The 27574-nt window shown below is 38.3% G+C and overlaps 1 protein-coding gene across 5 annotated transcripts in view; it reads left to right on the top strand.

The window, feature by feature from the left end:
* FAM135A (family with sequence similarity 135 member A) overlaps positions 1-27574 on the top strand; it is a 76581-nt gene that overhangs the window by 37695 nt on the left and 11312 nt on the right. For 4 of the 5 annotated variants that reach the window (XM_042469576.1, XM_042469601.1, XM_042469593.1 and 1 more), the window contains exons 8-17: positions 3307-3433; positions 4500-4653; positions 9058-9135; positions 14428-14483; positions 15401-15556; positions 18870-18943; positions 20533-20687; positions 21885-24183; positions 26438-26598; positions 27409-27500. In XM_042469576.1, the coding sequence (XP_042325510.1) occupies positions 3307-3433; positions 4500-4653; positions 9058-9135; positions 14428-14483; positions 15401-15556; positions 18870-18943; positions 20533-20687; positions 21885-24183; positions 26438-26598; positions 27409-27500 (3352 nt within the window). The remainder of the gene's footprint in view (positions 1-3306; positions 3434-4499; positions 4654-9057; positions 9136-14427; positions 14484-15400; positions 15557-18869; positions 18944-20532; positions 20688-21884; positions 24184-26437; positions 26599-27408; positions 27501-27574) is intronic. The other variant, XM_042469607.1, reaches the window with a different exon arrangement.

The raw sequence follows: 27574 nt of genomic DNA, 5'->3' as shown, positions 1-27574 counted from the left end.
AAACCACACCTGTAGTTTTATTTATCCACACCTGGAAGGGCGGAGGTCTCTAGGTATCTGGGGGTCCTCCAGTGCTACTGTATGATCAACTTCCAGCAGAAATATGGGTTCCCCGTTATCCATGGTTCTCACTATCTACAGTAAGTCTGGGAACATATCCCCTGTGGATACGGGAATCAGATTGTATATTTCTGTATAATATCTTTTAAAACATCTTAAGAGTCAAGAGCTTATTGTGGGAGCCACAGAAAAGAGTAATCCATGCTGATTTCTGTGTGTTTCAGCTTAAGTCAAATCACTATGTACTAAATTCAGTTCCCCATATTTGTATGAATGATAAGAATACTGAAAAGTTGGGTACAGTGCCAGGGAACACATTAGTATGACCAACACAAGCTGAAGCAGCTAAAAGTTAACATGGAAGCAAATTTTCCTCAGCTGAAATAAACTGGAGGCTTCTTCCAGGACCATCTTTGCGGTGATTAGATTATAGTTCTATTCTTGAAAAAAAAGTATGAAATCTGAAACGTGATTACTACTTCTGCTATAACTTTAATTGTTTTGATGCTAAGAAAGCACTGTAGAAAGAAACAGGGCAATGTAATTACGGAGCATAGAAATCTTTTGTATGTTTTCTTTTCTTCTGATGGTTCTACTTACAAATTGGAGGAGTGACTTAAAATTTTCCTTGAGAATCTGCATAATTTATTTATGTAGTGTTCAGACACTTTGGATTGCATTCCATGAGTGGTACTTCCACTTAGAAAGGTGCCTTGGCCTGGCTTTGAGGATCTTCCCCCTCAGTGCCCTTGCTCCAATTCAGCAGGTTCTCCTAACCCTTTGAGCAGTTCCTATGGTTCAAGGAGCAGGGAGATCTGTTTGCAGCAGATAGCTGTGGAGCCAATCCTTTTCTTTCGGAGGTTAAGTATCAGTTAAGTGCTTTCTCTGAACAGTGGCATTTCTGTTTTCTTCTTCAAATGTCTTACCGTATATATTTGACTATAAGTCGACCTCATGTATAAGTCGAGGGCAGGCTTTAGGGGCAAAATTATAGATATTCATAAGACCCTTGGATAAGTCAAGGGTAAAACCTAGGGACATTCAACGAAGGATATAAATGAGGGAGCAAAGGAAAACAATGCCAAAGTACCTACAATATTACGACATTTAAAATTCATTTCTCTTACACCAAATGTGTGTCCATGCTCATTTTTGCCTGACACAAAAGGGCTAGCCATGAAAGATCTGTACCATATATAGAGAGATTGTAGACAATCTAGTCTACAAAACGTACAAGTCCTGTGCAAACAAGCAAAAAGCAAATATGTGGTTACTGCTACGTTGGTTGATGGAATAAATTGTAACAGTCAAGGGGAGATGATGCAAAGAAGTTTCATATGTACTCAAACCTAATGTTCCTGTACCATCACCCGCACCAGAAATTTAACTGTGTACTGTACTTGCCTATTTGCAGGTCTAATGGCCATAGCTGTCTCCAGTTATTACTGTCCTAGCTATTGTTTCCAACTTGTTTTATCACTTGGAAACAGCTAACTTTAACTAGCAAATTTGTAAGAAATGGAGTATTCTTATACTGTTATCATGTATCTGGCTGTCTTAATGTTACTTAAATTATTGTTCTTGTATTAACAAATGACAACTAAAAGAAGCCTAACTCTGCAACATACAAGCATTTGGAAGGAGAACAGGAATTCTGTAGTGCTAGTGAAACATTATTACATTATATGGTTTTCTTTTCCACGTCTTGGAATACTCTAGGTCCCTTCCACTATGCTGTTTAAAAACTGTAAACTTTATGCCAATAAGCTAAACTATGCTTCTTCTCACATGTGATATATTCTTTTTATTTCATTTCAATTTAACATTAGTTTCTTCCCATGTAGCTATTTGAGGTTTTTGTTGTGATTTTTCTACTGGTTGCAAGCACGGGATAAGATTATTTTGTTGAGCATCTAACTTTTTCCAAAGAAGCTAATCGGTTAGGCTTTTATTAGAACAGTACCTAATGAAATAGTAGAGTGTTTAGCATTCTGTAATCTACAGGGGAAAAAGTAATGGCTGGTATCTAAAGAAGTACTAAAGAGATGTCTAAGGCGGGTTATAGACTGCCGCTTTGAGGCGGTCTGCCGCCGCCGCCGCCTGCTCCGTAAGGGAGCCGCCGCAGCCACACCGCGCGGCTCCCTTGCGGAGCAAAAAAGAAGCTCCAAAATGGAGCTTCTTTAAGCGGCGCCTCTATGACGTCGCGAGGCGCCAGGGGCGGACTCGCGACGTCATAGACGCCGCAACATGTGCGGACGCACAGCGTCCGATACGTAAACATGGCGGCCCCCATGTGGAAGGGGCGCCGCCATGTTGTACGTATGGAATACGTACTAGGGTTAGGGGTGTGTGGAAGCACCACCCCTTCCTAACCCTAATACGTATTCCATACGTATTTTTTGGCGGTTTGTAACCCGCCTAAGTGCCTGGGCATTCACTTTTGGAGTTTTGGAGTTAGAGGACAGTAAGTAGAAGTCCACTAAAGGAAAAGAGCTTCCCTGGCTCTTCCCCCTCATCTGAGAGAGGAGAGATTTTTAGGAATGAGCTACTACAGGAAGAACAAATTGGAAGAATTTAGCAGAGCTCATTTATGTGAGCCAACTTTCCTTTTCACTCACGCGTCTTTAATATAAGCCACAGACTGACATTCACAGCTTGCCATTTCACAAAATGCTTTTGGAAAGTTGCCTTAGTTTCAAAAATGATATGGCATGGGGGGCTGCTGTCTAAGAAGTGGCTAGTGCAACTTTATGTTTGCTTCTCAAACCTAGTTGCACATTTATTTGGATTCCAGAAACCAGTTCATTCTCCTGTTGCTATGTGCCTTCAAGTCATTTCTGACTTACGGCATCCATAAGGTGAACCTATCATGGGGTTTTCCTGGCATGTTGATTCAAAGAGGGTTTGCCATTGCCTTCCCTTGAAGCTGAGAGAGTGTGACTTGCTCAAAGTCACCCAGTTTGTTTACATGGCTGAGCCAGGATTTGAAACCTGGCCTCCAGAGTCTTAGCCCAGTACTCAAATCACTATGTCACATTGGCTCATTGTCCTACATCCATCTAAAGTCCATATTGCTTGTCCAAAATTTAGAAGATGCAACTGCATTTCTACCTGGGTACATAAGCCACTAAACAAATAGCTGAGGTTAAGATTTAATGCTGTGCTGTTCTTTTTCCTACCTCTATCTCTCTAATTCTCCTTTTATTTCTGTTCTAAAGCTTTAATTTTGTTCTCATTTGTATTTAGCTTTCCTCGCCCAATCAAGAACACTTGGCTAAACAGAAATGCACCAGCACAAAACAGGGATTCTGTGATTCCTTCTCTTGAAAGTGTTGTCTTCGGCAACAATTACACCAAACAATTATCAGCTGATGTAAGATTTTAATATTTTTAATAGGCTTGAAAGAATAATTATTCAGCATTACTATCTAAAATGCAAAATATATCTGTTACGCTGTCATTACACAGCATGAATGCTTTCTGTTATCTTAAAAGATGGACTGGTTGCTTTTCATGTGATGCTTCATGCAGAGAGAGTGGGCATGTATGAAATCAATTTTCGCCTTTGCAGAACTGTGGTGGGCTGCACTTCCCCTTCCCCAAATAAATTGAAAAATACAATGGGGGGGGGGACACAGGAAATCTACTTGCAGTTGCAGAGTTATTGGAGGCTGGGTGGAGGATTGGGTGACACTTCTTGCTTAACCTGCCATTTCTGAATGCCTCCAGAAGTGATGCTTGACAATTCAGTGAGCCCGTACCATATGTGGGCTCGCTATAGGTAGTTTTAGGCTTACTCTGAAGCTGCACAGTAAATAGAAGAATGGTGTGTGCGTGTGCGCAGCTGCAGCACAACCACGAGCCCCATTATATCCAATGGGGCTAAAGCATACGTGTTTTTTGCCTTACATGGGGGGGGGGATCCCCGCGTAAGCCAAGGGCCCACTGTATTGGGCATTTTCATTTTTTAAAAAATAGTTGCTATTATAGGGTTTTGGGTGGGGGTAATTGCTAGGAGCACAAAAATGATTTAATTGGCCTGTGTGGCCTCTGGGGCACACTTTGTTTCGGGAGGCACACATAAATGTTTCGAAGCTTTTTAATAAATTCAATAACTTTTCATTACTCAGAATAAGTCTTAAGTTCAGAAAAAAGCTCAGTAATGAGAAAGTGTATATTAAAGAACTGGCCCAGAACTAGGATGTCCAGCATGTGTATGGGAGGTAATCACATTTTTTTTTTGCTAGTCCAACCACAGTGCTTTATGGCTGCAGCTTTGGAGATTTTTCAGAATTCATGGGCAATTTATGGGGTAGCTGAAGCTGTGTATGTACACAGAATACCATTTGTATTACTTGGGGGTCTTGCTGTTCACCTTTAAATGAAATGTGTTGTTGTGGCTGCTATTGCTGATTGATAACTGTATAAATTGTTTTTAGGGCAGCAGTTTTATAATAGCAGAGCCTTTTTTGAATCACGCTTACAATCTCCACCATACACTTTGTGCCAGTTTGCTGCTTGCATTCAAAGGACTACACAGCTATTTCACTACTTTATCAAAAGAGCTGCCTTCCTCTCTGAAATTAGATGCAGGTATGTGAAATAAATGTCTTCCTTTGCTTTTGTTTCTTGGTGAACCCTTTTTACTTTTCTTTCTTTAACTCATTTCTTAACATTAATATAGATATACCTAATAACAGTTAACCCAGTATAAAACATTGCCCTCAGTTTGCATAGACATATGCAGGCAGGCTCTTCCCCCCCCCCCCCCACCTGTATTTCTTGACTTTATGATTTGCCTCCTTTGTTTTCTCTTTTTTGAAAAAGCTCTGAATTACAGCTTGTATAATTGAGGCTAGGATTGTGAGTTTAAAACTCATATGTTGAAAGGGACAATTCTACATTTATGTAGTTTTATTATATAGCGGATCTATAAAAAATTGTCCTATCAATTCTGTTTGAAAACATCGGAGTGAATCTCAAGTTTAAGACATATTGGATATAATATATTCGGTTTGACCATTATTTATATGTTTAAAACGTGATGGGCCCTTCTTTGCTCATACTAGAATAGCATATGTATTTTTTATGGTCAACGAAGTAGTGATGTAGTATGTCCAACAAAACTTTATGGATCTTGCTATACATTTACTAGACATGGCACATATTTGAAGCCATGTTTAGCTGTAGTTCCCTGGAAGATTTTTCTCTTTAACAGCCACTTTATAAATTTTGAGAGGGTTTTTTTTAAAGGACATTTAAAAAGCAAAGGAAAAAATCAGCAAAAAAAAACAACCCTTCTATCCAGAGCTATGTACAAAACCATCTGGACCTGTGTAGCAGAACTGTATTCTGCATAATCTCCCCCTGTTTCCCCTTCAATCTCCAACCCAGCTTAAAAAAAAATAAAGACTTCTTTTTAAATGCGGAGATGATGTGGATGATTAGAAACATATAGCAAACTAGAAACATGAAACATATCCATGATGTCCCTGTGTGCATAAATGATTGCTTTAGATTAGATTTATATAGTGAAAATAATGTAATTCCAGAACCTAAATCTTCATTCAGCACTTCAAAAATTGTGGCTTGATAGTGCACGGTGGTTCAGTATGTTTGAGTTCTAATATGTTTATAATTTACAACAATAACAATTAAAATTTGAGTCATTCTTTATCAAGAATCTAAAATCTCCTAAGTAGTGTAGTATATTATAGATGTAGGAGACACTCATTCTGTCACCTGAATGAAGAGTTTCCTTTATGTTCTTTAAACACATATTTTCAGCATAAAGAATTGATTTAAACTGTATCTGTAGTAAACAATACAAAATGCAAACCATTTGAAATCTTGGCAAAAGAAAGTAGAAGGCATTATTATATCCATCACTGTTGGTTTTCACAATACATGAATTTTGTTTAGCACCACTGTTCTTTTAATAATAATAAATAATAATTTTATTTATATTTCCCACCTCACATCATTAAAATAATACAATACAAAACACAATCTATAAAATACTAATACTGAATTACACATTCCTATTAGTTCCTTAAAATATCCAATCATTTTAACACAGCAAGGCAATTATAAATTCTACCTGGGAATAAGAAACAGGAACAAAAAGTGCAAGGGCACAATCAATTCATGTGCAACTTGTGCACAGTGAGCTTGGCTCAGGTGTAATGATCCCAGTCAGATTAGCCATGAGCTTGGAAAAAAGCTGTGTTCCCATGTACTCCCTTGTTATCCATTCTTTCATTGATTCCTTTATGCATTTGAAGAATCACCTATGCCTCAGTTTCACAGTTTTAAGATGTCAGACAAAAATGTGAGGCATCAAGGCATTGGTTCTTGATGCACTGGTGAAATTGGCAAAGGCAGCCCCGGTTGTATGTGCATATGCATATAAGATGCTCCTTTGGTTCACAGTCATATAAAAAAGAATTGACATTAGAATTAATGAGAGAGAGAACAGTTGTGTTTGCATAGAGTAAAATTCCATGTTCCTGAAAAATCCTAGTTTATTGTAGCTTACTATTAGGTTATTCTTCTGACAGCATGACATCCTAAACTAATTGGGAATTGAAAATCTATTACCGTTTATACTCATCTATGAATTTAAAAATTTATGCCCCAAAATTGGCCCCCAAATCCCAGGTTGACTTATTTACGGGTCAGTAGGGTAATATGATAGCAGCTGTTTCAGATTTCCCCATGCAGTTTCTTTCTGCCCTGAGCCAAGAAGATAGAGTCCTTGGTGATTGATTGTTGTTTGTTTAACAGTCCCTCTCCTGCCCCTGCGGTTTGCTGTCTCGGGAGTGAAGGCTGAAACACTTAAGCCTCATATTGATTGCTGCTTCCCTCTCACCCCTTGCATACACACACTGAAGGAACCTCCAAGTTGTACACTCAACCTATCCATGGGTCATGTCAAAATCCATAATTTTGGCCACAAAACTTGCCCTCAACTTATACATGCGGTTGACTTATAGTCGAGTGTATACGGTGTATTAGCTGAAGGGTCCTGACTTCTTGTTCTGAATAGGTCAAGATTCATAAACCAAAAGCAAAGCCTAGATTGTGATCCTAGATTCTGACAGGCCAGGAACCTGGAATTGAATGACACAATAAGCTTTCAAACTTTGGTTAGTTTAGCTGGTCAGTGACAGTGGATGTATATAACTTGTTCATTGTAAGCCAAGATTCTCCAGAAACCTGGCTTACCACAATTTATAAACACAGCTTATTACATCTTAGAGTAGGAGATTTCCCTAATTTACAGTTCCAAGGAGTAGTGAACAACTACATAAATGCTGCTACACATCTCAAGATACAGTGTGTAGTATGCAAACCATAACATTGTGTCCTCCACGTGGACTGCAGTTTGCCATTGCTAATGGTGAAGAGCAATGGGTCACATGTTGCCCAGTCCAAACATGCACTCATGTGGTAACACATTGCTAGGTGTGCTCTTTTCACCCCCGCATAATAAGCCCTCTGCATCTTCCAGAATGCACCTTTGTGTGTGGAACCCTTGGATTGCTGTATCTAGAGTGGCCATAATTTTTATTCTTCATTTAGATTCCTTGTACTGCTGACCAAAACTATTGGCAGTAGTGTAACAGAATTTTTCTTTCCCGCCTCTACCCCTTAACATCTCTCCACACAGCTCTGAAATTGGCTCTGGGGTGTTTCCCAGTTCTCTGGAGCAGGTTTTAGGGTTGCATATGGGACTGCAGTGCAGATGGGGAAATGTCACCAACCCCTCCACATACCCCAGTTCAGCTGATGGAAACAATTCCATCAGTACATGTATCCTGCTGGGCCCTGCCCAAAGCTCTAAAATTTATTTTAGCTCTGCCATTTTTAAATTCTCATTTTATTTAGCCTTTCTGTTTATAAAAATATGCCAACAATGCAGTTTTGAATTTCCTTCCTAATTCTGACAAATGAGTTAAGCTGTTTTCTTAAATGTCATTAATATTTTACATTACATAAGTGCATTTCAGTAATATCCCACAAAAATACTGAAATGTTGCTATTCTGTTCTCTTTAAGAACCAAATCAATCCCATGGGTTAGTAAATTACTAACCTCTTGTGAGGAGAACGTCAAAATATAAAAAGAAATAGTTTTCAATACTGTATGCTTCTAATTGCTGACATTTTCTGTATTTAATGTTTTATTTGTGATTTTTTAAACAATCAGTTTAATATTTTTATTTGGCTTACTACATATATGTGCCTGGGTTATAAGTTCTAATACTATTACCATGAACCTAAACAAATCTATTTCTAATTATCATGGAAGCAATCCAGTGAACACTGTGTGTATGAAAAAGGCTGAATAAAGTTGCTGAGGCCTGGTTACATGCAGCTGAATGTGCAGTTGTATTCACTGAAAAATAGTATTCTTGTTGACTTATACCATAATGATATTAATGTGCAATTGGCTACAAACTAACTGAATTTTTTTTTCTTTTAAAAAATTGCAGCTATTGAGATTCAAATGGGGTTCTGGGATAACTGCTCCTGAAATCCCATTTAAATTACAGAAAAACGTTGCTTCCTCTCCCCCTTTCAATTGCTTGCATTGTCTTTTTTCGCTTTTGTCTTCTATTTATTTAGTTCTCTGATGTACATTTTTTATTTTATTTTCGAATTGGCTTTTTAAAAAAGCAAATGTCATGTAAGTGCATCACACTGCTAATTTTTTTTAAATAACAGAAGTTGTTAGCATTTGGGCAGTTTGATATAACAAACAAAAAAGCTACAGAGTTGATTAGAATCTATAATAAAAGCCATAATGTACATCATCAACACCACCTTCTCTAGACTTTACTAAATTATATTCTTTCATTGTTCTTATCTAATTTCACTAATTATTAGGTGAGTGATAAACTTTCTTACTAACTTTAAGACTAATAACATTAATACTTAGCACAAATGGAAGAAGGAGTGTAGTAACTAGTCATGTGTACAATCCTTATAACTAGCCAAGTCCAGCATGCAGGTCCTTTATGAACGCCTCCTCAGAAGAAAATACCATCGAATCCAGGGAGACGCCTATCTAGGTATGTTTTTAAAAAGTGGGTTATCTTTATAACCCATTAGGTTTTGTAATAATAAAAGATAATAGTTTTTGTTGTTTGTAAAGAATACCTTTTATTTTATGTTTAAACAGGAGCAAGGAGCCTAAAGTTATCATCCAACCCTAGTTTAAGACAGGTTATAACTTCAATAATTACTTTTCAAATTAAGGCACTGTATAGTGGTGTTTTTTTTACTTTTTCAGTGTTAATGAAATTATTTCATTTTGTGGCTAGCTCAGTTTCTGTTTATTTTAAATTCAGAAATGATTGTAAAGTATGGACTCTTCAGTCATCCGATAAAATAATACCAATAAAATCTTAATTCTAATGTTTAGCAGGTTGGATTGAAACTTCCCATGACCAGACTTCCATGAATGGGTTGTTGTTGTTGTTGTTGTTGTTGTGTGCCTTCGATTAATTCTGTCATGGCTACCCCAATAAAACCTGTCAGGGTTTTCTTGAGAAGCTTGTTCAGAAGGGCTTTGCCATTGCCATCCTCTGAGGCTGAGAGATTATGATTTGCCCAAGGTCACCCAGTGGGGCTCTTTGGCTGACTGGGGATTTAAACCTTGGTCTCATAATCCAACGCTCAAATCACTACACCATGCTGGTTCTCCACTAATGGGATATGACACAACATAAAGGGGAAGGAAAAGATTTTTCATGATTGTTCCTTCCTTTAAGGGTGCCTGTATCTCCTATAAGCCAGCTCAGGAAGATTTTAGGATACTTTGCAACAGTATGGGAGTTGGCACTTGGGAAGGCATAATCATCATAAATTGCCTTTTTCTTCCCTCTTCAGTAGCAGACTTCACTTCTCCTTTGAACAGGAGAAGTTCTGCTTACATGTTTAGACTGATCCCAGGAATACTTTGGAGTTCTATCTTCCCTCTCCTATTGAATTCACCTATTTCCGAGGTGAAACAGATGGGCTGCTCCAGTTGCCTTCAGCCCCAGAGCAGCCTGAGAGTGTGGCGACTATACAGCCTGCTCCCGAAGCAGGCCCAAATAGGCTGCCTGCAAGGGGTAGATTAAAGCCACTCCTTTTGCTGGTGTCTTCAGGCTGCCTTAGACAGCCCCAGAGTGACTACTGGCCATTTCAGGAACATGTGCCATCTGCACTCCCCACCCCCAAAGTGGCTGGAAGCCGATCTGTCTGGCCCATCTGTGTCTGAATGAATAGTAGCCTGCCTGTACTTTCTGTACTACTTGATACTACAGAATGGTAATGACTGCTGAAAGAAAGCCTATATTACAAATATGCTATAGTAGACCAACATTCTTGTTGTGAATGTGGTTGGCTTTTAGAGCATCCTTTTTCCTAGCATAGATGGAGTGGTTGCCATAGAGTCCATCTGAGAATGTTTTGGCCTTTATCCCAAATGATAGGCTCCTCTGTTTCCTGTTTTCTTCATCATGCCCTCCTTCACAAACCCAAAGCTCTGTTGAACCTCATGGCAATCCCTCTCTTCAGCTGCATTCATGCCAGCACAACTTGTGCTTATAGTGTTATTGAAGACCAACAATTTCTTCAGCAAAGAAAGCATTGCTAGATAAATGTTGAGCCTATGTAATTGATTTTTGTTATAATGGGAACTGATCATTTTCACCCCAGGATATCACCTTTTAACTGTATAATCCTTGAATAAATTTCATAGCTTAGGTGTGAAATCAGTTACTCATTGTTGGTGCTTCTACAATGTAGACACAATGAAGTTTGACACCTCTCTAAGTGCTAGAGCTTCATCCTAAGGAATCCTGGGATTTGTAGTTTTACAGCATTCTCTGCCAATGCATGCTGATGTATCACAAAACTACAAATCCCAGGATTCCATAAGATGGAGCTCTAGCACTTTGATTGGTGTTAACTTGCATTATTTCTACAATGTAGATCCACCCCACCATCTTGACATACAGGTATAAGTAACTGAAATTTGAAAAAGCCATTTCTTTTTCAACATGTTGGTAAACTGCAGAAGATTTGGTGTTTCTCTCATCCAGGTAGGACATGAAAATGTATAGCTGTGTTTATATAGCTTACCTGAAAATTTACTGTTTAGTAATACACAGTTCCAGCATTTAGAATATATCATTAGAATTGGGGTGGCATAGGAGCTTCAGGTTAGAGCAGGGACTCACTCATGGAAGTTTGTTGGTCTTCCATGCCTGCTAAATTGACACCATCCTACTGTGAATTCAGCTCCATCCTTCGTGCTCATGGACTGCTCTAGCTTAAAGAAATATAGGTATGCATATAGAAGAGAGTACAGTACATATATGAAAGGCATGTGGTCCCATATAATTTTTGGTATGGGTGCTAAGAGTGGGCATATTTGGCAGCATATCATTGGTCCAAAACACACTGTAGAAATAATCCAGTGTGAGACTGCTTTAACTGCCCTGGCTCAATGCTCGGCAATTCTGGGAACTGTAGTTTTATGAGATATTTGTCAGAGAGCTCTGGTGCCACAATAAATTACAATTTCCAGGATTCCCTAGCACTGAGCCAGGGCAGTTAAAGTGGTCTCAAACTGGATTATTTGTGCAGTGTGTTCTTTGACCAACGAACCCAAAGAAAAGTTCATTCCTTTTGCTTTAAAAATACACATACAATTATCTTGCCACTCTTATTTCTATACTATTACTTAAAAATCAGTTTAATACTAAAGGGTCATATTTTTATATTGTATCATGCTAACAGTAATGTGCTGAACTTTTTAAAGTTTAATTACGTACTGTGTTAATCAAACTCTCCTTTCAGGCCTTGGGCTTTATGTTAATCTATAGCCTTGTGCATGTATATAACAACCTGTTTTTCAAAATTACCTGTTCTGTTGCAAAAAAACAGAAAGTGGCATATTTAATCTGAGGATAATACATATTCATATCTTATAATCCTGTTAAAACAGAAGAAATTTAATATAGGAAGTGCTGTATAAATAGTTTGGGAACCTAGAAGGGGGCTTAGGTGCATACAAGCTTTTAGATGATCCTAATAATTTAGGTTTCTCTCCTATTTGCATCTAATTATATGCAACATATAAGGAAAAACCTTAGGAAAAACCTGAGAATCTTCACACTCTTCTCATTTTCAGGCTCCTCATTTTCAGTGTCCCAATACCAAACAGTCAGTTATACATTATGTGTTGAAAGAAACTGATTCCACCCCACCTACTCTCCTCTCCCCATCTGCCCTGGAACAGAGAATCAAAGCTCTAGAGCATCTGTAATGTTTGGTGTTGAATGCAGACATTTTCCTCAAAAATTAAAGAATCTAGAAAATCATTTGACAGGAAAATTATTGAGAATGACTTACGTTAGAATTTTGTGATATCCTTTTGAAACTGAATGCTTCTTTTGTGCAAATTTTCCTTATTTTCATTCATGAACCATACCACTCTTCTCCTTACCAACTCCAAATCTTCCAGTTTCATTTCAGAAGGTAAACGGTTTTCATTTCACACTGATCTCCAAAATAATTTTAACTAACAATTTACCTTCATAAGTTAAATTTTAACATTTAGTTTTGACTTTGTTGTGAGTTATAATTAATAACTAAGTTATAATTAAATATAATTTGAAATTATTTTTAAAAAAATATATGCAATATTCCTTAACATATTTATATCCTATCCTCTATCCAGAAATCACAGAGCAGCATAGAATAGAGCCAATCTGACAAATTTAAAACTATATACCATATGTACTCGTCTATAAGTCTAAAACTTTATGCCCCAAAATTGACCCCAAAATCCCAGGCCTACGTATTTACGGGTCACTATGGAAATGTGATAGCAGCTCTTTCAGGTTTCCCCATGTGGTGCAGAGAGGAGTTTAGCAAGAAAGAGCCAAGCAGAAAGGGTGATTTATTGATATTGCTAATTGATAAAGAGTCCTCCTCCCACTAGCATGTCTGGCTGAAATAATAATAATAATTTAATAATTTGTTTTATTTATATACCGCTATTCCAAAGATCATAGCAGTGAACAGCAAGTAAGCTAATTAGCAAGTAAGCTAATTTGCCCCCAACAGTCTGGGTACTCATTTTAGCGACCTCGGAAGGATGCAAGCCTGAGTCGAGCTTGGGCCCTTTTGCTCGTCTTGAACTCGCAACCTTGTGGTTTCGAGTGAATGGCTGCAGTACAGGCATTTACCCACAGCGCCACTACGTATGAAGAAAAGCATCAGAGTCTCTCTCTCTCTCTCTCTCTCTGAAGGACCCTCCAGGTTTTACACTTGACCTATCCACGGGTCATGGCAAAATCCATAATTTGGGGCCCAAAATCTGATCTCGACTTATACATGAGGTCAATTTATAGAGAGTATATATGGTAAATAATAAAAAGGCTTTTCAAAGGCTAAAAATATATTGTTAAAATGTATATTTTAATAGATTTTTGTTATAGTTAGGAAATATGAAAATTAATCTCCCCTATCTGTACACAGACACCTTGTTAAGTTTTCCTGTTTTAAATACCATATTGAAAATAAGGAATTGACTTTTAAAATATATTCAGGGTTGTTCCCCAAGTTTCTTTTATGTACATGAAAGGGTTTCTTCCATACACAAAAGGGATTCCTTTCAAGGGGATAGTAAGAAAAGGCAGTTTTGGCTGACTCTCTCAGCAGTATCTAGAAGCATGGTTCTGGAGGGATCCCTAGCCCCATGGAAGTGATTGTCAGAGGCTGCTGGGAAAATGGAGAATCAATAAAATGGTTTCTTCCTCATGCTGTTGGGAACATTCCATGAATGAACTCCATTCTTTGGGCTGGGAATCATGATCCAATCCAGTGTGTGGTAATAATTCCTCAGTAATTCTCTTCCTATGTTTTCTACACGTAGGTTGACATCTTAAAAATTCAACACCTTTTGGATTTTAAGTGCAAACTTTCAAAAATGTGTTTCTGTTGTGAGAATTTGCATGGCAAGCTGCAGCTTATGCTTGAGTATTCAGTCTTAATAAAACTTGAATCTCTTTGCAGAGCAGTGTTATGGAAGACTTTCTAATACTTGATTAAAGGAGATCTCAGTAATGTCACACAGGTGACTTTCATAATAGCATATGAATGGAATCAGAAGTGAGATTTTTCTTTAAAAATTGGTTGTGGCTTTAGCTGAAATCCCTCCCAGGATTCCACATTAAGAAACAAAGAAAAAGAACAATTCTTGTTTTTTTGAAACTGAACTGATTGAATGGTATCTTGCTTGATGTTGTATAAAATGTAGACTACAGTGTAGAAATATTAAATTGCATGTGCTCTAATCTTTTTAGAAAACATAGATACAGATGTAGAAGCACGTCTTTCAGAACTCTCTGAAGAAATAAAGGTATTCTCCTTAATCTGCATAAATCTTACGTTACTGCTTTTTTCTGATTTTATCACAGTTATCCCAACCCCAAGTTAGCAGTTGTTTAATAGCTGACCTCCATGGTTTAAAGATTTCATTTTTTATTATTTGATGTTTTATTAAATAGATAGAGAGTTTGAAACATTATTCTAGGAGAAGACATTCTTGTGCTCTTGATTGCTGCGCCTTTATAAATTTCACAAATGTCCCAGTAGTTGTAACAGGTCCTACAGCAATACCACAAGAACAAGAGAGCTATTGTTTTTGGACACCTTAGAGCTATAGAACAAGATCAACAGAGCTATACTATTATAGCAGTCTTTGGTGGTAGCTCCATAGAGAGCCCTTGAGAAAATTATATCATACAAGCTGTATGTATTCCATGTGGCTTGCACTTTGTTTTTCAAAAAAGAAAGATAGATTGGGCTCAGCCCAGAACAAGCAACATGTAAAATCCCACTTCTCTTCGCTGAAGAGCAGCACATTTGTGGCCTTTATTGCTTGCAGAAGAAAAGGACTAATATTAGCCATCATTGCTGGCAAAAACTAAATACTAAAAAACACCTAACAAATCCTGATTCCGGACAATGCATTGTTTTAAACATACTGCTTCCAAATTCAGGATGGACATTGTATACTTGAATTTCCGAACTTTCTACAAAATTTCTTACCATTAAGAATTTACCACAGGCTATGATATTCTAAAAAATTAAGTACAGAGTACAACATACTTTTAATTACCACAGATAAGAATGTTCAGTATTGTTCCCTTGGAGGAAGATATCTGACTTAACAATGCTGCTGTTTATAAAAATGTCCAAAATGTACTGGTGTAGAGTTTCAAAAAGTTATTATTGTAAAAATACAGGTTTTCGCCTTGTTGTTTTCTTGTGTAGAAAATGGAAAATCCTGATGAGCTGGCAGAACTTATAAATATGAATCTTGCACAGCTTTGTTCACTTCTGATGGCTTTATGGGGACAATTTCTTGAAGCCATTAACTTCCAAGAAGACGTCATTGCGTTGCTAGCACAAGAACATCATATAATGCGTGTACGTATTTTGCTTTGCTGCAATCAGCCAAATTCTGTTGTTATAAAGCTAAATTCTAAAACTATACATTAACTTTAGCTCTTAAAACTAAGGGGCAAAACAGACATCCTCTGAGAAAGCCGGACTGGGGCTACAGCAATTGCACACCGCAGCCCCAATCCGGCCAGCCTCCGCTCCAGATAAGAGTGAGAAAAGTCTGCTCCTATTTGGGGCGGAACAATGCTGCCCCTTCATGTCTAGAGCTGGTTTGTCACCGGCTTTGGGGTGAGTGGCATCTGAATGCCACACCCTAAAGTCACCTAGAAGCTGGCTGGCATGTAATCGCTGGTGCAGCTTCTAGGCAATTTGGTGGTGTGTCGGGTCTAAACGCCATGCCCCCAAGCTGGCATTGAGCTGGACTTTTGGGGCTGTCTGCTTCAGCCCTAAGTCTCTGAAGTTACATTCTTACTTTCTAATATTAGGTAAAACTAAGCTTTTATCAAATGAAGGTTGGTTTTATTTCTTTACTTAAATATATTGATAAAACTAAAGCAGTTCTAGAACAGCAATAGAAAAATAACACATGGCCTGAGCAGATGGGCCAGGAAAGCATGGGCCAAGCCCCAGTGCTCACCTGGGTTGGTCTCTCGGTCAGTGTGAGGACAGGCGGGTGTACAGACAACCCCACAGAGCAACAGCAGCAGAATTTATGTTGGGCAACGGCTCCAGGTCTGAGGTTGGGCAGTTGCCTCAGAATGGGGCAGAGATGCCACTGGTCCAGGGACCACACTCATTTGATACTGCACCTGGGAGGGCTGCATCTCCCTCCAGCATGCCACCAGCTCCATTGTAATGAATTCCTTTTGTATTTGAAAAAGCCCCTGTTTCTGTCATAACTGGGGAGAGAGCATCTCCCCTATTGTCTTTGTACTATGAGAGACCTTTTGTTCTTAAACAGGAAGTGATTGGAAAGTACTTCTAGTTTTGGAAAAAAAGGGGTTCTCCTTGGCCTAAAACAGCTTTGGGGCAGGGCTTTAAATCCATAAAATTTGTCTTGCACTTGCCCTGGCTGGCACAAGGGGACTTAATCATTTAAAAGAAGAAGAAAAAAGAGGATAGGGGACAGGGGCAGCGAGAAGCTACATGTAGCCCAGACGTTTCATTTTACCCAGTGTTCCCCTCTTGAGCCTAACTTCTGCATAGGCTTTTGCAATGAACTATACATGTGTGGATAGCTGGATGACTGTGGTTCTAATTTATTCCACTTCATAAATGCCTTTTTTTAACAAAAAAAGATACTAGACATTTTGGATATAAACCATATGGAACACCAAAAAATCCCCAAACAAACCCAAATAATATGGAACACAAAAAGCTTTATTTCCTGCCTCAGAAAAAAATTGTGGGGGATAAATGGTCTAGCCATAACCTTAGTTGTAGAGCTGTAACCCTTTCTCAAGGTGAATTCCAATGGCACTTGAGTTATCTGATTTGACTGAAGAGCCCATATCAATTTAAAGTTTCACAGAGACTGTTTAGAAGCACTGTCCAATTAACCTAAATTGCCATAAAAGCGAACAGGATGGAAGGGGAGTGAATTAACCTGACAGTCTGCTGATAAGGTAATAGGAAAGCTAGATTGCTGTAAATGAAACTGAAGAGATTAGAGCCTGGAGAAACTATCACATAAATGTATATAGATAGAGGAACCTGTTTTTAACCTTCATACTATTAAATGTGATGAAATAAAACATAATTTGCAATAAAACAGATTTACTAGGAGATGGTGGCTAGACAGGAGACAGCCTTATCTGAAGCTGAGTCCAGTATCTGAAGGCAGCAGCAAGTAGTCTCCTCCTGACATTTCCCTCAGGAGAGGGTTTGTGAAGCCTTTCCCTTGGTAAAATGCAAATGCTGTGGTGCTGCACTCTGCTGCCTAGAGATACACCTTGTGCCTTTAGACTAGTGGCAGGAATTGTGTTGCCCTCCAGATGCTGTCGAACCACAGCTCCCAGAATTCCTGACTGTTGGTCAACATGGCTGAGAAATCTGGAAATCCAAAACAGCTGGAGGACCAAAGTTTGGCAACCACTGGTTTAGAGGAAAATGAGCCTTGAGCTGCAGGGTCTTCAAGTATGATCCACTGTTTTGGTTATGTGACTTGTCAGTTCCCTCAAGACTTTAAGACTGGCTGACATAGTGAAGAGAGGGCCAGTGATCTCTTACCAAAATCATGTAGGAATAGATTTCTCATGACCACTATTATGCCATTTTCAGCATAAAGGAATCACATGGGTCTAGGACACAGCCAGTGAGGCAGTATCTTACTGTGCTTTACTGTAGCAATTTCCCCAGGAAGGGCTAAATTGATATAGGAAGACACCACATCTCTATGATTTCCTTTACACTTGCATTACTAGAGTAATATGGGAGGAAAGCAGAAAGATATGGCTCTCAAATTTCTGCCATTAAGTGTTCATCCAACACTGGAGAAATAAGTAGCTAAGTTCCTCAGATGAAGAATTGTCTCACTGATTTATACCAGTTTTAGTGCTTTTGTGGAGAATAGGAGTCTCTGGGCTGGAAGTCATTGTACTGAGGAAATGGGACCTCATGTAAAAAGCCTTGGTTTCAGATAATAGGTTCATACCATTTGCATGTATGTGACGGCCACTAGAGCATTGAAGATATATGTTTTGATTATATGGTGACTTGTCTGAAGCAAAGGTTGCAAACATAGCAAGAATTCTGAATAGTAGAACATGGTGAGAAATCAGTGGTTACTGCACAGATGAGTACCAAAGTACTGGGAAATCAAAAATTCATGGAGTCCAAATTTAGACGACTAGCTAGAATCAACAAAGGAGTCCTTTTGTACCTTAAAAATAAAGATGTTTATATGATATTAGATTTTATGGACTGAGGTCATCATTCATTTGTACATGAACCTCGCATGTAATGCAGTAATATTCTGAATTCTCCCTTCCTATGTGTATCTATACTTGGCATTTGAAGAAAAGAGATGTTATTCAATATATATATGATCATGAACACCACCAGATTGCAATATAAATGAGAACCACTAGACTGAAAATGAAAGCTGTTGGAAATGCACTCCTTTTCAGAGTTTTGCCAGAAGGCTTTGACCTAGCTTAATTCATTATTTTATGACAGTGTTATGTATCTAGGCTTTTTTTTTAAAAAAAATAATTAACAATCATGTGCCATTACTATGACATTGTGGTGTAGGTGTATTGTTGGTGTCTGTCATAAAAGAAAATTAAAAATTCTTGTATGTGAGCTCTTTAAAAATTATTGTCTCAAAACAATTTAGGTGCGTAGATTTTCTGAAGCATTTTTTTGTCTTGAACATCCAAGAGAAGCAGCGCTTGCATATCAAGAACTTCAGTAAGTAATATTAAATAGAAATGTCAGCACTTAAGTTAAAATTTTTTTTAACTTAATCTAAAAATTACTAATTGATTTTAAGATCACTGTAGAGCATAGGTTATATTTAAATGTGTACGGTAAATACATTAAATTTACTATATTAAAAACTTCAACTTAATATGTTGTGTGAAGCACATTCCAGAAGGATGCTTTAGTCTCCCTCAACAGCTGTCTATTACTGGAGGAATGTAACCATTTACTATGGGAACATTCTTCCTTAAATGATTGCGCTTGTTAGAAAAATAGAGAAGATAATGAGATGGTATTTTATCTAGCAAATGAATTGCATAGGTCTCTAGAATGAACTAAAATTTTATCCCCATTGTCTACATGAGTGGCTGGGATAGTGACATCTTTGCTTTCCGATGGTTCAGTGTAAACCATCTTGGTTTTCTGCACAAAATTATTTAAAATGTTATGTATAGAATTACCTTCAGGCTATGTATGTTAGGGTGGGATGTGGTGGTTTAGTGGTTAAGACCTCAATTCTGACAATTGGAAGATTGGCAGTTTGAGGCCTGAGTGCTGCATGATGGAGTGAGCTCCTGTCACTAGTCTCAGCTTCTGCCAACTTAGCAGCTCAAAAGCATGCAAATGCAAGTAGATAAACAGGTACCAATTGCAGTCATGTTGGCTACATGACCACCAGAGCAGTCCCCAGACAACGCTGGATCTTTGGCTTAAAAATGGAGACAAGCACACACACACCCCCTACAGTCAGTTACAACTAGACATTCATGTCAAGGGATTACCAATTAATTAATTAATTAATTATGGTATTTATACCCCACCCTTCAGCCCTAAAGGCTATCAGAGTGGCTTACAATTATTATTTTTAATTACCTTCACTTTTATGTATATAAGATATATGTGGCAGATAAATGAATTTCATGTTTAGACTTGAGTCCCATCTCCAAGGTATCTCTCTCTATGTATGTATGTATGTATGCATGCATGCATGCAAATATTCCAAAATCTGAAACAATCCAAAAGATTTCTGGTCCCAAACCTTTTGGATAAGGGAGACTCAACCTGTATAGATATCCTCAGATCACCCTGTTTGGCCAGTACCATTCATTGTACAGCTCAAAGGGTTGTTGACAATGTTTATTGTGGGTGCTGAACCTTAAGGTGCAGAGATTTGGCCAGTGTTAATTAGTTTGTCTAAACAGTTCCATTGACTGCGAGTTCAGATCCTTACCCCCCTTGCCTACTACATCCTAGCCTCCTATACATCTAATATCTCCTTCATTTTTACTACAATTTGACTGCTCTGGTTTGCAATTAGGACAGCCTATGAGCGGCTCTGTTAAAACCTGTTAGCAGTTTTGCTGATGATTGTACATTTTGTTTAATCAAGTTAGATTCAGCTATAGTGATTATAATTTTCATTGTTAACACAACAAGTTTGTAACATATTTGTTTTTGTTTGTTGTTTCTGACTTATTCATACATTTATACAATAAAATGTTAGTTGTATTATCAACTACAGTATATTGTGCATTGTACTTTGTACAACTATTTCAAGATAAGGTGGTATCTTTCAGTGCCCAGAGCTACCTTCAGATGTGTACTGCAATAAAAAGCACCTCCTTCTGCAGTTCTCTCCCACCTCTCCCAACTGAATGCAGTGAATTGGATGGAGATCTGAATTCCTTGCCTATAATCTTTGAAGATCGATACCTAGATTCTGTGACTGAAGGTAAATCAAGGCTTGCTGGATTTTGCCATGGAGAGATAAGTAAACATTTCACTCTTGCAATATTCTTACAAGATCATTAAGGCAAGGATTGAAAAGACATATGCACTGGAGCGGTCCTGAGTCTGACTTTCATTTTTCTCGCTGTAATTTGTTATGGAAGCCTCTCCTTGGGTTTAGAAGCAGCTTGCCATATAGTAACTGGTATTGCAGGTAGACAGAATGCATCCCGAATCCCATTCTGCATATGAACACCCACTATTTGTCCCTTGAATTTTCAAACTATTTAAATACAAATAAATATTCTTGTCTTTGTATGTTTTATGTCTTTGTTGAATAGAAACCCAGGGAGAGCTGTAGCTCAGAAGTAGAGTATGTGCTTTCTATGCAGGTTTCCCCTGGCATCTCCAGGTAGTTCTGGGAAAGACTCCCATCTGAAATGCTGGATTGCTGCTCCCTGTCATTGTGGACATTGAGTTCCAATTCAAGAGAAAGGCAGGATATAAATACAATGATTGATAGAGAGATAAAACTATGCTAGGTAGAGCAGTGATCTGAATTATTATATGAATTTCTTTCTTAGGTTGCATCTGCACTGCAGAAATAATCCAGTCTGACACCATTTTAACTGCCTTGGCTCAATGCTACAGAATTCTGGGAATTACATTTTTGGGGGGCACGAGAGCTGTGGCACAGAGAAGGCTAAATGTCTCATAAAACTACAGTTCCCAGAATTCCATAGCATTGACCCATGACAATTATAGTACAGTGGATCCTCCACATATGCGGTCTTTTTATAGGCGGCTTTGAGCATAGGCGCTCAAAGCCGCCGGCACGCACGGGGCAGAAGGGGCAGCGCGTCCCATTCAATTGAATGGGCACACGCACCCGTTGCGCCTCGCGCGCCGCCGTGCACGAACCCCATTGTTTACAATGGGGCTCGAGCATAGGCGGAAATTGCCATATGCGGCAGGATCCGGAACGGATCCCCCGCGTATGGCGAGGTTCCACTGTAGTGCCAAACTGGATTATTTCTACAGTGTGGATGCAACCTTAGAAATAAATTAAGTGTCACAAAAAGCATTTTCTCTGATCTGTATTTTAAATCCATAAAATTCAAATGTAATATGTTATTGATGATAAACAATTATATTATTTTATTCTAATATGTTTTTTGTTTATTTTTTAATTTTATATAAGAGACAGATGTGCCCTGGTCTACAACACATCAAAAATCAGATTCCAAGAAACCAGATAAAATAGATGCAGAAGAAACTTCTATGGCTGGCTTTTCTAGCCCAGAGCTGAAAAACAGATCTTCAGTTGTCTCCCATGCTTGGCAGTCAGAAAGTGAAAAGCAGTTCACAAAGTCTGCTAAGGGGAAATATGAAGATGCGAACAAATCCAAAGTTAAAGTTACCAAATTGATGAAAACAATGAAACCAGAAAATCCCAAAAAAATGGTAAAACAAAACTCTAAGGACTCTGTTGTCCTGGTAGGCTACAAATGTTTAAAAAGTGCAGCACAAGATGACATCTCTAAATACTTTGAAGGAATGCCTTCAGATTACCAGAAGGAAGGATATGATTATACTGTGGGTAGACATCCTTGTGATACAAAAAACTTAATGAGACAAATCAGTCAGAAAGATTTTACAAGTTTGCCGTCTAGAACTGAACAAATTACTACAAAGCTGGAAGGGGGCGAGGAAAGCCAACATATATCTGTTGTTCCTCAGTGTTCAAATGCAATCATTTTTGGTAAATCTGATATCCCCCAAGCAGGCATTGGGGGTACTCATGGGGATAGCAGCTTGACAACTAGAACTACTGTTGAAGATTGTACTGGTACTTCTGGAGTTATCAGAATAGAAGTCAAACCATACTGTAAAAATATTAATGCAGGAGAGAAAGTGTTTCTTAGAATTGGTTCACAAATAGAAGTTTCAGGAACTGGAGGAACTGGAGAAAATGGAGAGAACTTGCAGAAGCCTACGTTTGAAAGACCAGAATCTGAAAAGAGACCTAAATCGGAAGAAGAGGAACTACTGCTTGAAAAGGAAGTTGTACAAGAAACAAACTTCCGTCTCATAAAAGATTCATTGACAAAGGTCACAACCAGTCAGTCTGCTCTCTCAACAAAAGAAGCTGCTGTTGCAGCTGTAAGTGGTGATGTACTTAAGTTGCCTGATGTCAGTATTACCTATGCATCTTCTAGATTTTCAGATTCTGGTGTAGAAAGTGAACCAAGTTCTTTCGCAATGCATCCAAGTTCAGATGTGGCTTTTGAAACTCCTCAAGGTCAAAGTGCATGCAGTATTGAGAGATTACTTCCTCAGCTTTTGTTAAAACCAGATTGCAATATTAAAAACCTGGTAGAAAATCACTGTACAGAAAGTACAAGTGCTGTTAGTGAAATACAGTCCTCATTGACATCGATAAATTCTCTCCCTTCTGATGATGATCTATCCCCTGATGAAAACTCAAAGATATCTGTTGTACCTGAATGCCAGTTAAGTGACAGCAAAACTGTATTAGACTTGGGAGCAATTGACTTGGCAAAATGCGATGACAATGAAGAACCAAATGTTTTGCCACACCACTGTGTAGCATGTTCAGAAGACTTGGACAATGAAACTATATTTCTGCCTTCTTCGCCCTCAAATGTAAAATGTCCTTTACAGTTGTTTTCAGATGAAGATACATGTACAGATAAAACACCACACTTGAATATTGACACAGCTTGTAAAGATAGCCAAAGACTGGAGAGAGACTTGAATACTATAGGAAAAACAAATGAAACTCCACCGGGAGTTGTTTATCTTGGTGAGTCATGTGTTGTTTCAGGTTCAGTATCGAGTTACACTGAAGGTGGTGTGGAAAGACCAAATGAAGGAGATTTTATTGACTCTTTAGAGCAAAAAAAGCCAGTTGATAAATTGTCAAGTGCAAAAAATGAAAATCCCACAAGCATGAATATCCTCTCATCTGAAGGAAGTACAGATATGTTGAAGCAAGGACTTGTAGAAAACTACTTTAGCTATCAAAGCAGTACAGAAATTTCCAAAATTTATGCTGCTGACAATAGTAATTCTGTTAGCCCTCAAAAGGGAACAATTTGTTCTATTTCGACAGGGGAGGAGGAGGAGGAGGAGCAAGACCAAGACATGGTTGAAAATGGTTATTTTGAGGAAGCAGATGATATTAATGAATATAGAGCTACCAATGATTCTGAGGAAACTTTTGGGTTAACAAATGAGAGTTCTTTAACACCGGAAAGAATGACCAGAGAACTTTTTGGGAATGCCACAGATATCTCTCCATTCTGTACTCCAAGTAGTTTGGCTTTTTCCTCTGCATTGAAAGGATATCCTTGCAGTGTGTTATGGTCTTCAAAGGACAAACATAATGCAATTCCCAAGCTACCCAGCAGTGTCTCCTGCAGTACAACTTCATCTGTCCCTTGGTATGAGTGGACTCCCAAACCTCAAAAGCTAGCGTAAGTAATATAATTTAGACCAACTGATTTTAAAGATCATTTTAGAGGGGAAATATATAAAACCTGTATGTTGCATTTTATTTTGAGTATTACTCTTAGGAAAAATAGATTTACAAAGAGGAGGAGGTGCTGGGTTTTTTTCCCCCTTCACTTTTTTAGACCTGAAATTCCATCTGAATTCATCATTAAGGTGGCCAGGAATTCTGATATTTGTGCATTAGGGCTGTGGCTGTGAACAATGGGGACGGGGTTAAAATGCAGCCTGCATTTCAGTAGATAAAGAAGGGGTGCTGATAAAATTACAGACTTATAGACCAGGAGTGGGAAGTCGTTTTTAAATGTTGCAAGTTCCAGTTCTCATCAGCCACAGACAGCAGCAAGGGTTTGATGGGTGCTGCAGTTCAACAACATCTGGATGTTCCCTTTCCGCATCCCTGGTCTGTTGTTGTTGTTGTTAATTTTCATTTATATCTCAACTTTAAATAATGAGCCTCAAGGTGGCTAACAACATATTTAAAATCCTCAGACATAAAACCCACTGGGTAAACTTAGGCAAGTCACACACTCTCAGTCTCAGGGGAATGCAATGTCAAACCTCTGAACAAATCCTAGTTATTTTATCACAGTTTTTCCCCTTAAGAGCGCTAGCTGTTACACTTTGTTGGATTTTTGTTGTCATTGGTTTTTTTTAAAGAATCCTTTCAAATGCATTCATTGCAAACTCCTGTTTTAATAGAAGAGAATAGAAATAATCACCAAGGCACTGTCTTCATACCCACCAGTAAAAGAGGTGAATACTGGAAGATAGCATTGATTTGTGGAGTTGTTTGCTTTTTCAGCTTTATGTAAAACTGACAGGGTGGCAGGAAGACGTTATCTTGAAGTAATTATTTTGAATTATATAGATATGTGTGAGTGATGATCTTATGATATCCAGAACTGTTGAGACAGACAGTTGAGAATCTTATAGTGGAGAGAGAGGTGAAGACTAAGAATGTCAGCTTACGTTTTTTGTTCATAGAAAAGTTTGTGAGTATTTGCTTTGATTTTTAGTTGTGTTCTGATTGGTACGTAATATGGAATATGGAGTATTACTTCATTCTTAAATTTTCAGTAGTAACAAAGGCACGAAACAGATGGGCAAAAGGTGCCGGCTTTGGGCTGCGTAGGGGGTGTGGTGTTTCTATGACGCATGCCCCGAAAGTTACTAGAAGCTACGCGGAGACCACATCAACCTGGAAATGCCAGCACAAAATGGAGTGAATTAAATTCGCTCCTGCCGGCAGCTGGGCTCAGGACTGCAGTGGCAGCCTGATTTGAAAGCAGGCCTGTGCAATCGCCACGTGGTTGGCGTGATCCTGGCCCAGTCCTTTTGGCCCATCTGTTTCAGGCCTTAATCTCAAAGAGTGGTTTTGAAACAAAATACTTGTCAGAACATAGTGTAATGTGAGTGATGTACTGTGGCATTTATGGATGCAAGACAAAAAAGATGGTTGTGCAGATGAAACAGGGTAGCATTCCAGTCTTCTGCTGAGCATGGCAGAGTGACGTTGCTTGGTGCTTTTATCTGGAACTGAAATTATATCTGAAAAACACTACTGAGAATGTTTGTAGCTAATGGACTCTCCTGTGTCAATTTTCATAAGGCAACAACAACAGTTCTTTATTACAATCCAGAGACCCAGCAAAATCAAATTCACAACATATAGACTAAATTAAGAGTACAAGGAACAATTGGTCAATTCATACAGACAGAACTTATTTAAGACATTTCCCTGTAGTACAGAAGTTGGCTGTTCTCTTATCCTGACCTCTCAGACAAAAATTTGGCAATTCTTGCACTGAAACAGATGAGTTCTCATGGCAGAAATACTTGGCATTTCTGCCATGAGAACTCATCTGTTTCAGTGCAACTGTGCATAGTTCATACTTCGTACAGTATAACGAATGTGTTATAACAACTGTCTTTTCAGCATAGAAGAATGGAATTCTTACATTTTTCTTATGAAAGAAAAGGAGCTGCTATAACTATGTTGTGGAAGCTACTTGGAGAAATCATTGCCACATATATGTATTTATAATGGGAAGAGTGATGGTTGTAAATAAACTGCTGAGCTCATATACTAGTGACTTTATAGTCATAGAATGGAATGGGCTATGATTTAAAACAAATGCATATAAAAGCTAAATCAAATGTCATTATTCATTAATTGTTGAACATTTGCCAAGTGGGTGAAATAAAATCTTGTTTCAGATTCCTCCAGGCTAAAGAAGAACTGAAGCATCTTCAGCTCCCTGGATTTATGTACAGTGATATTCCCAAACTGGCATCCTCAGTACCTTATTTCAGTACTGAAGAGGAGGAAAATACAGAAGATGGAATACATCTCGTAGTCTGTGTGCATGGTTTAGATGGTATGCTATTGGCAGTTGATCATGGATTAGAAAACATTTGCGAGTTTAGATCAGGTGTAGGAAAAGTGTGGCCCATAAGTTTTATATGGACTACAAGGCTATTTTTGCTGTCTCCAATGGTACACTATGCCCTCCAAATTGGAGCATCACCCACCTAGAGGGTTGTGGTCCTCCCCCTTTTGAATTTTTTGTTGCATTTATTCAAAATACCCCATGTCCTCTAGGTAGAAATGGGGTGTGGATGTGTGCAGATTTGCCTCTCTTTTTGTTACCAGTGTGGGTAGGTTCAGAACTGGAAGGAGTGTTTCTTGATTTAGATGTGAGAACTGTGATAAGCCATGCTGAAAAGAATCCCATTGTGATTGTGAATCCCATCATTAGGTTCCCATTGTGTTCAGTAGAATGTTTTTTAAATTACTTTTTTTAAAAAGAAAGAAGAAAGCACCACAGTACTGGAATCCCAAACTTTTGTTTGCTCAACCACCTGGAACAGATTTTGAGGGCATGCAGACCCTCTGTTATGCACTGAATTCAAAACAGTGTTTGTACATGTTTTAGCGCTCAGCGTAAAGGAGGTTTGTCCCAAATATATTGCATGGAAGAGGTGTTACCAAAATACATTGCTCTGTCCAATTAATTATGCTGCACTGGGGGAAAAAGAACAATATTTTCTTGTAGTTATATTATTTTTATGGTGAGGTAACATACTTCAGGATTTCTGCCGTGTTAGGCACATATATTATATTGTAGCATGTTATATTTTCTGGAAGAAGCTTTCCTTATACTTGATCTTTGTCTCCTTTATTTTAGGTAATAGTGCAGACTTAAGATTAGTAAGGACTTACATTGAACTTGGTCTTCCTGGAAGTCGTATAGATTTTCTGATGTCTGAAAGAAATCAGGTATTGACAAGTATTGGGAAGATTTTAAATATATCTTTATTTTTGAGCATTTCATGTAGACTAGTTGTTGCCAA

Source organism: Sceloporus undulatus, chromosome 1 (genome assembly GCF_019175285.1).
Source record: "Sceloporus undulatus isolate JIND9_A2432 ecotype Alabama chromosome 1, SceUnd_v1.1, whole genome shotgun sequence".
In the NCBI taxonomy this organism is placed as follows: domain Eukaryota; kingdom Metazoa; phylum Chordata; class Lepidosauria; order Squamata; family Phrynosomatidae; genus Sceloporus; species Sceloporus undulatus.
Note: the sequence above shows the minus strand (reverse complement) of the source record. Positions and strands in the feature narration are given on the sequence as shown.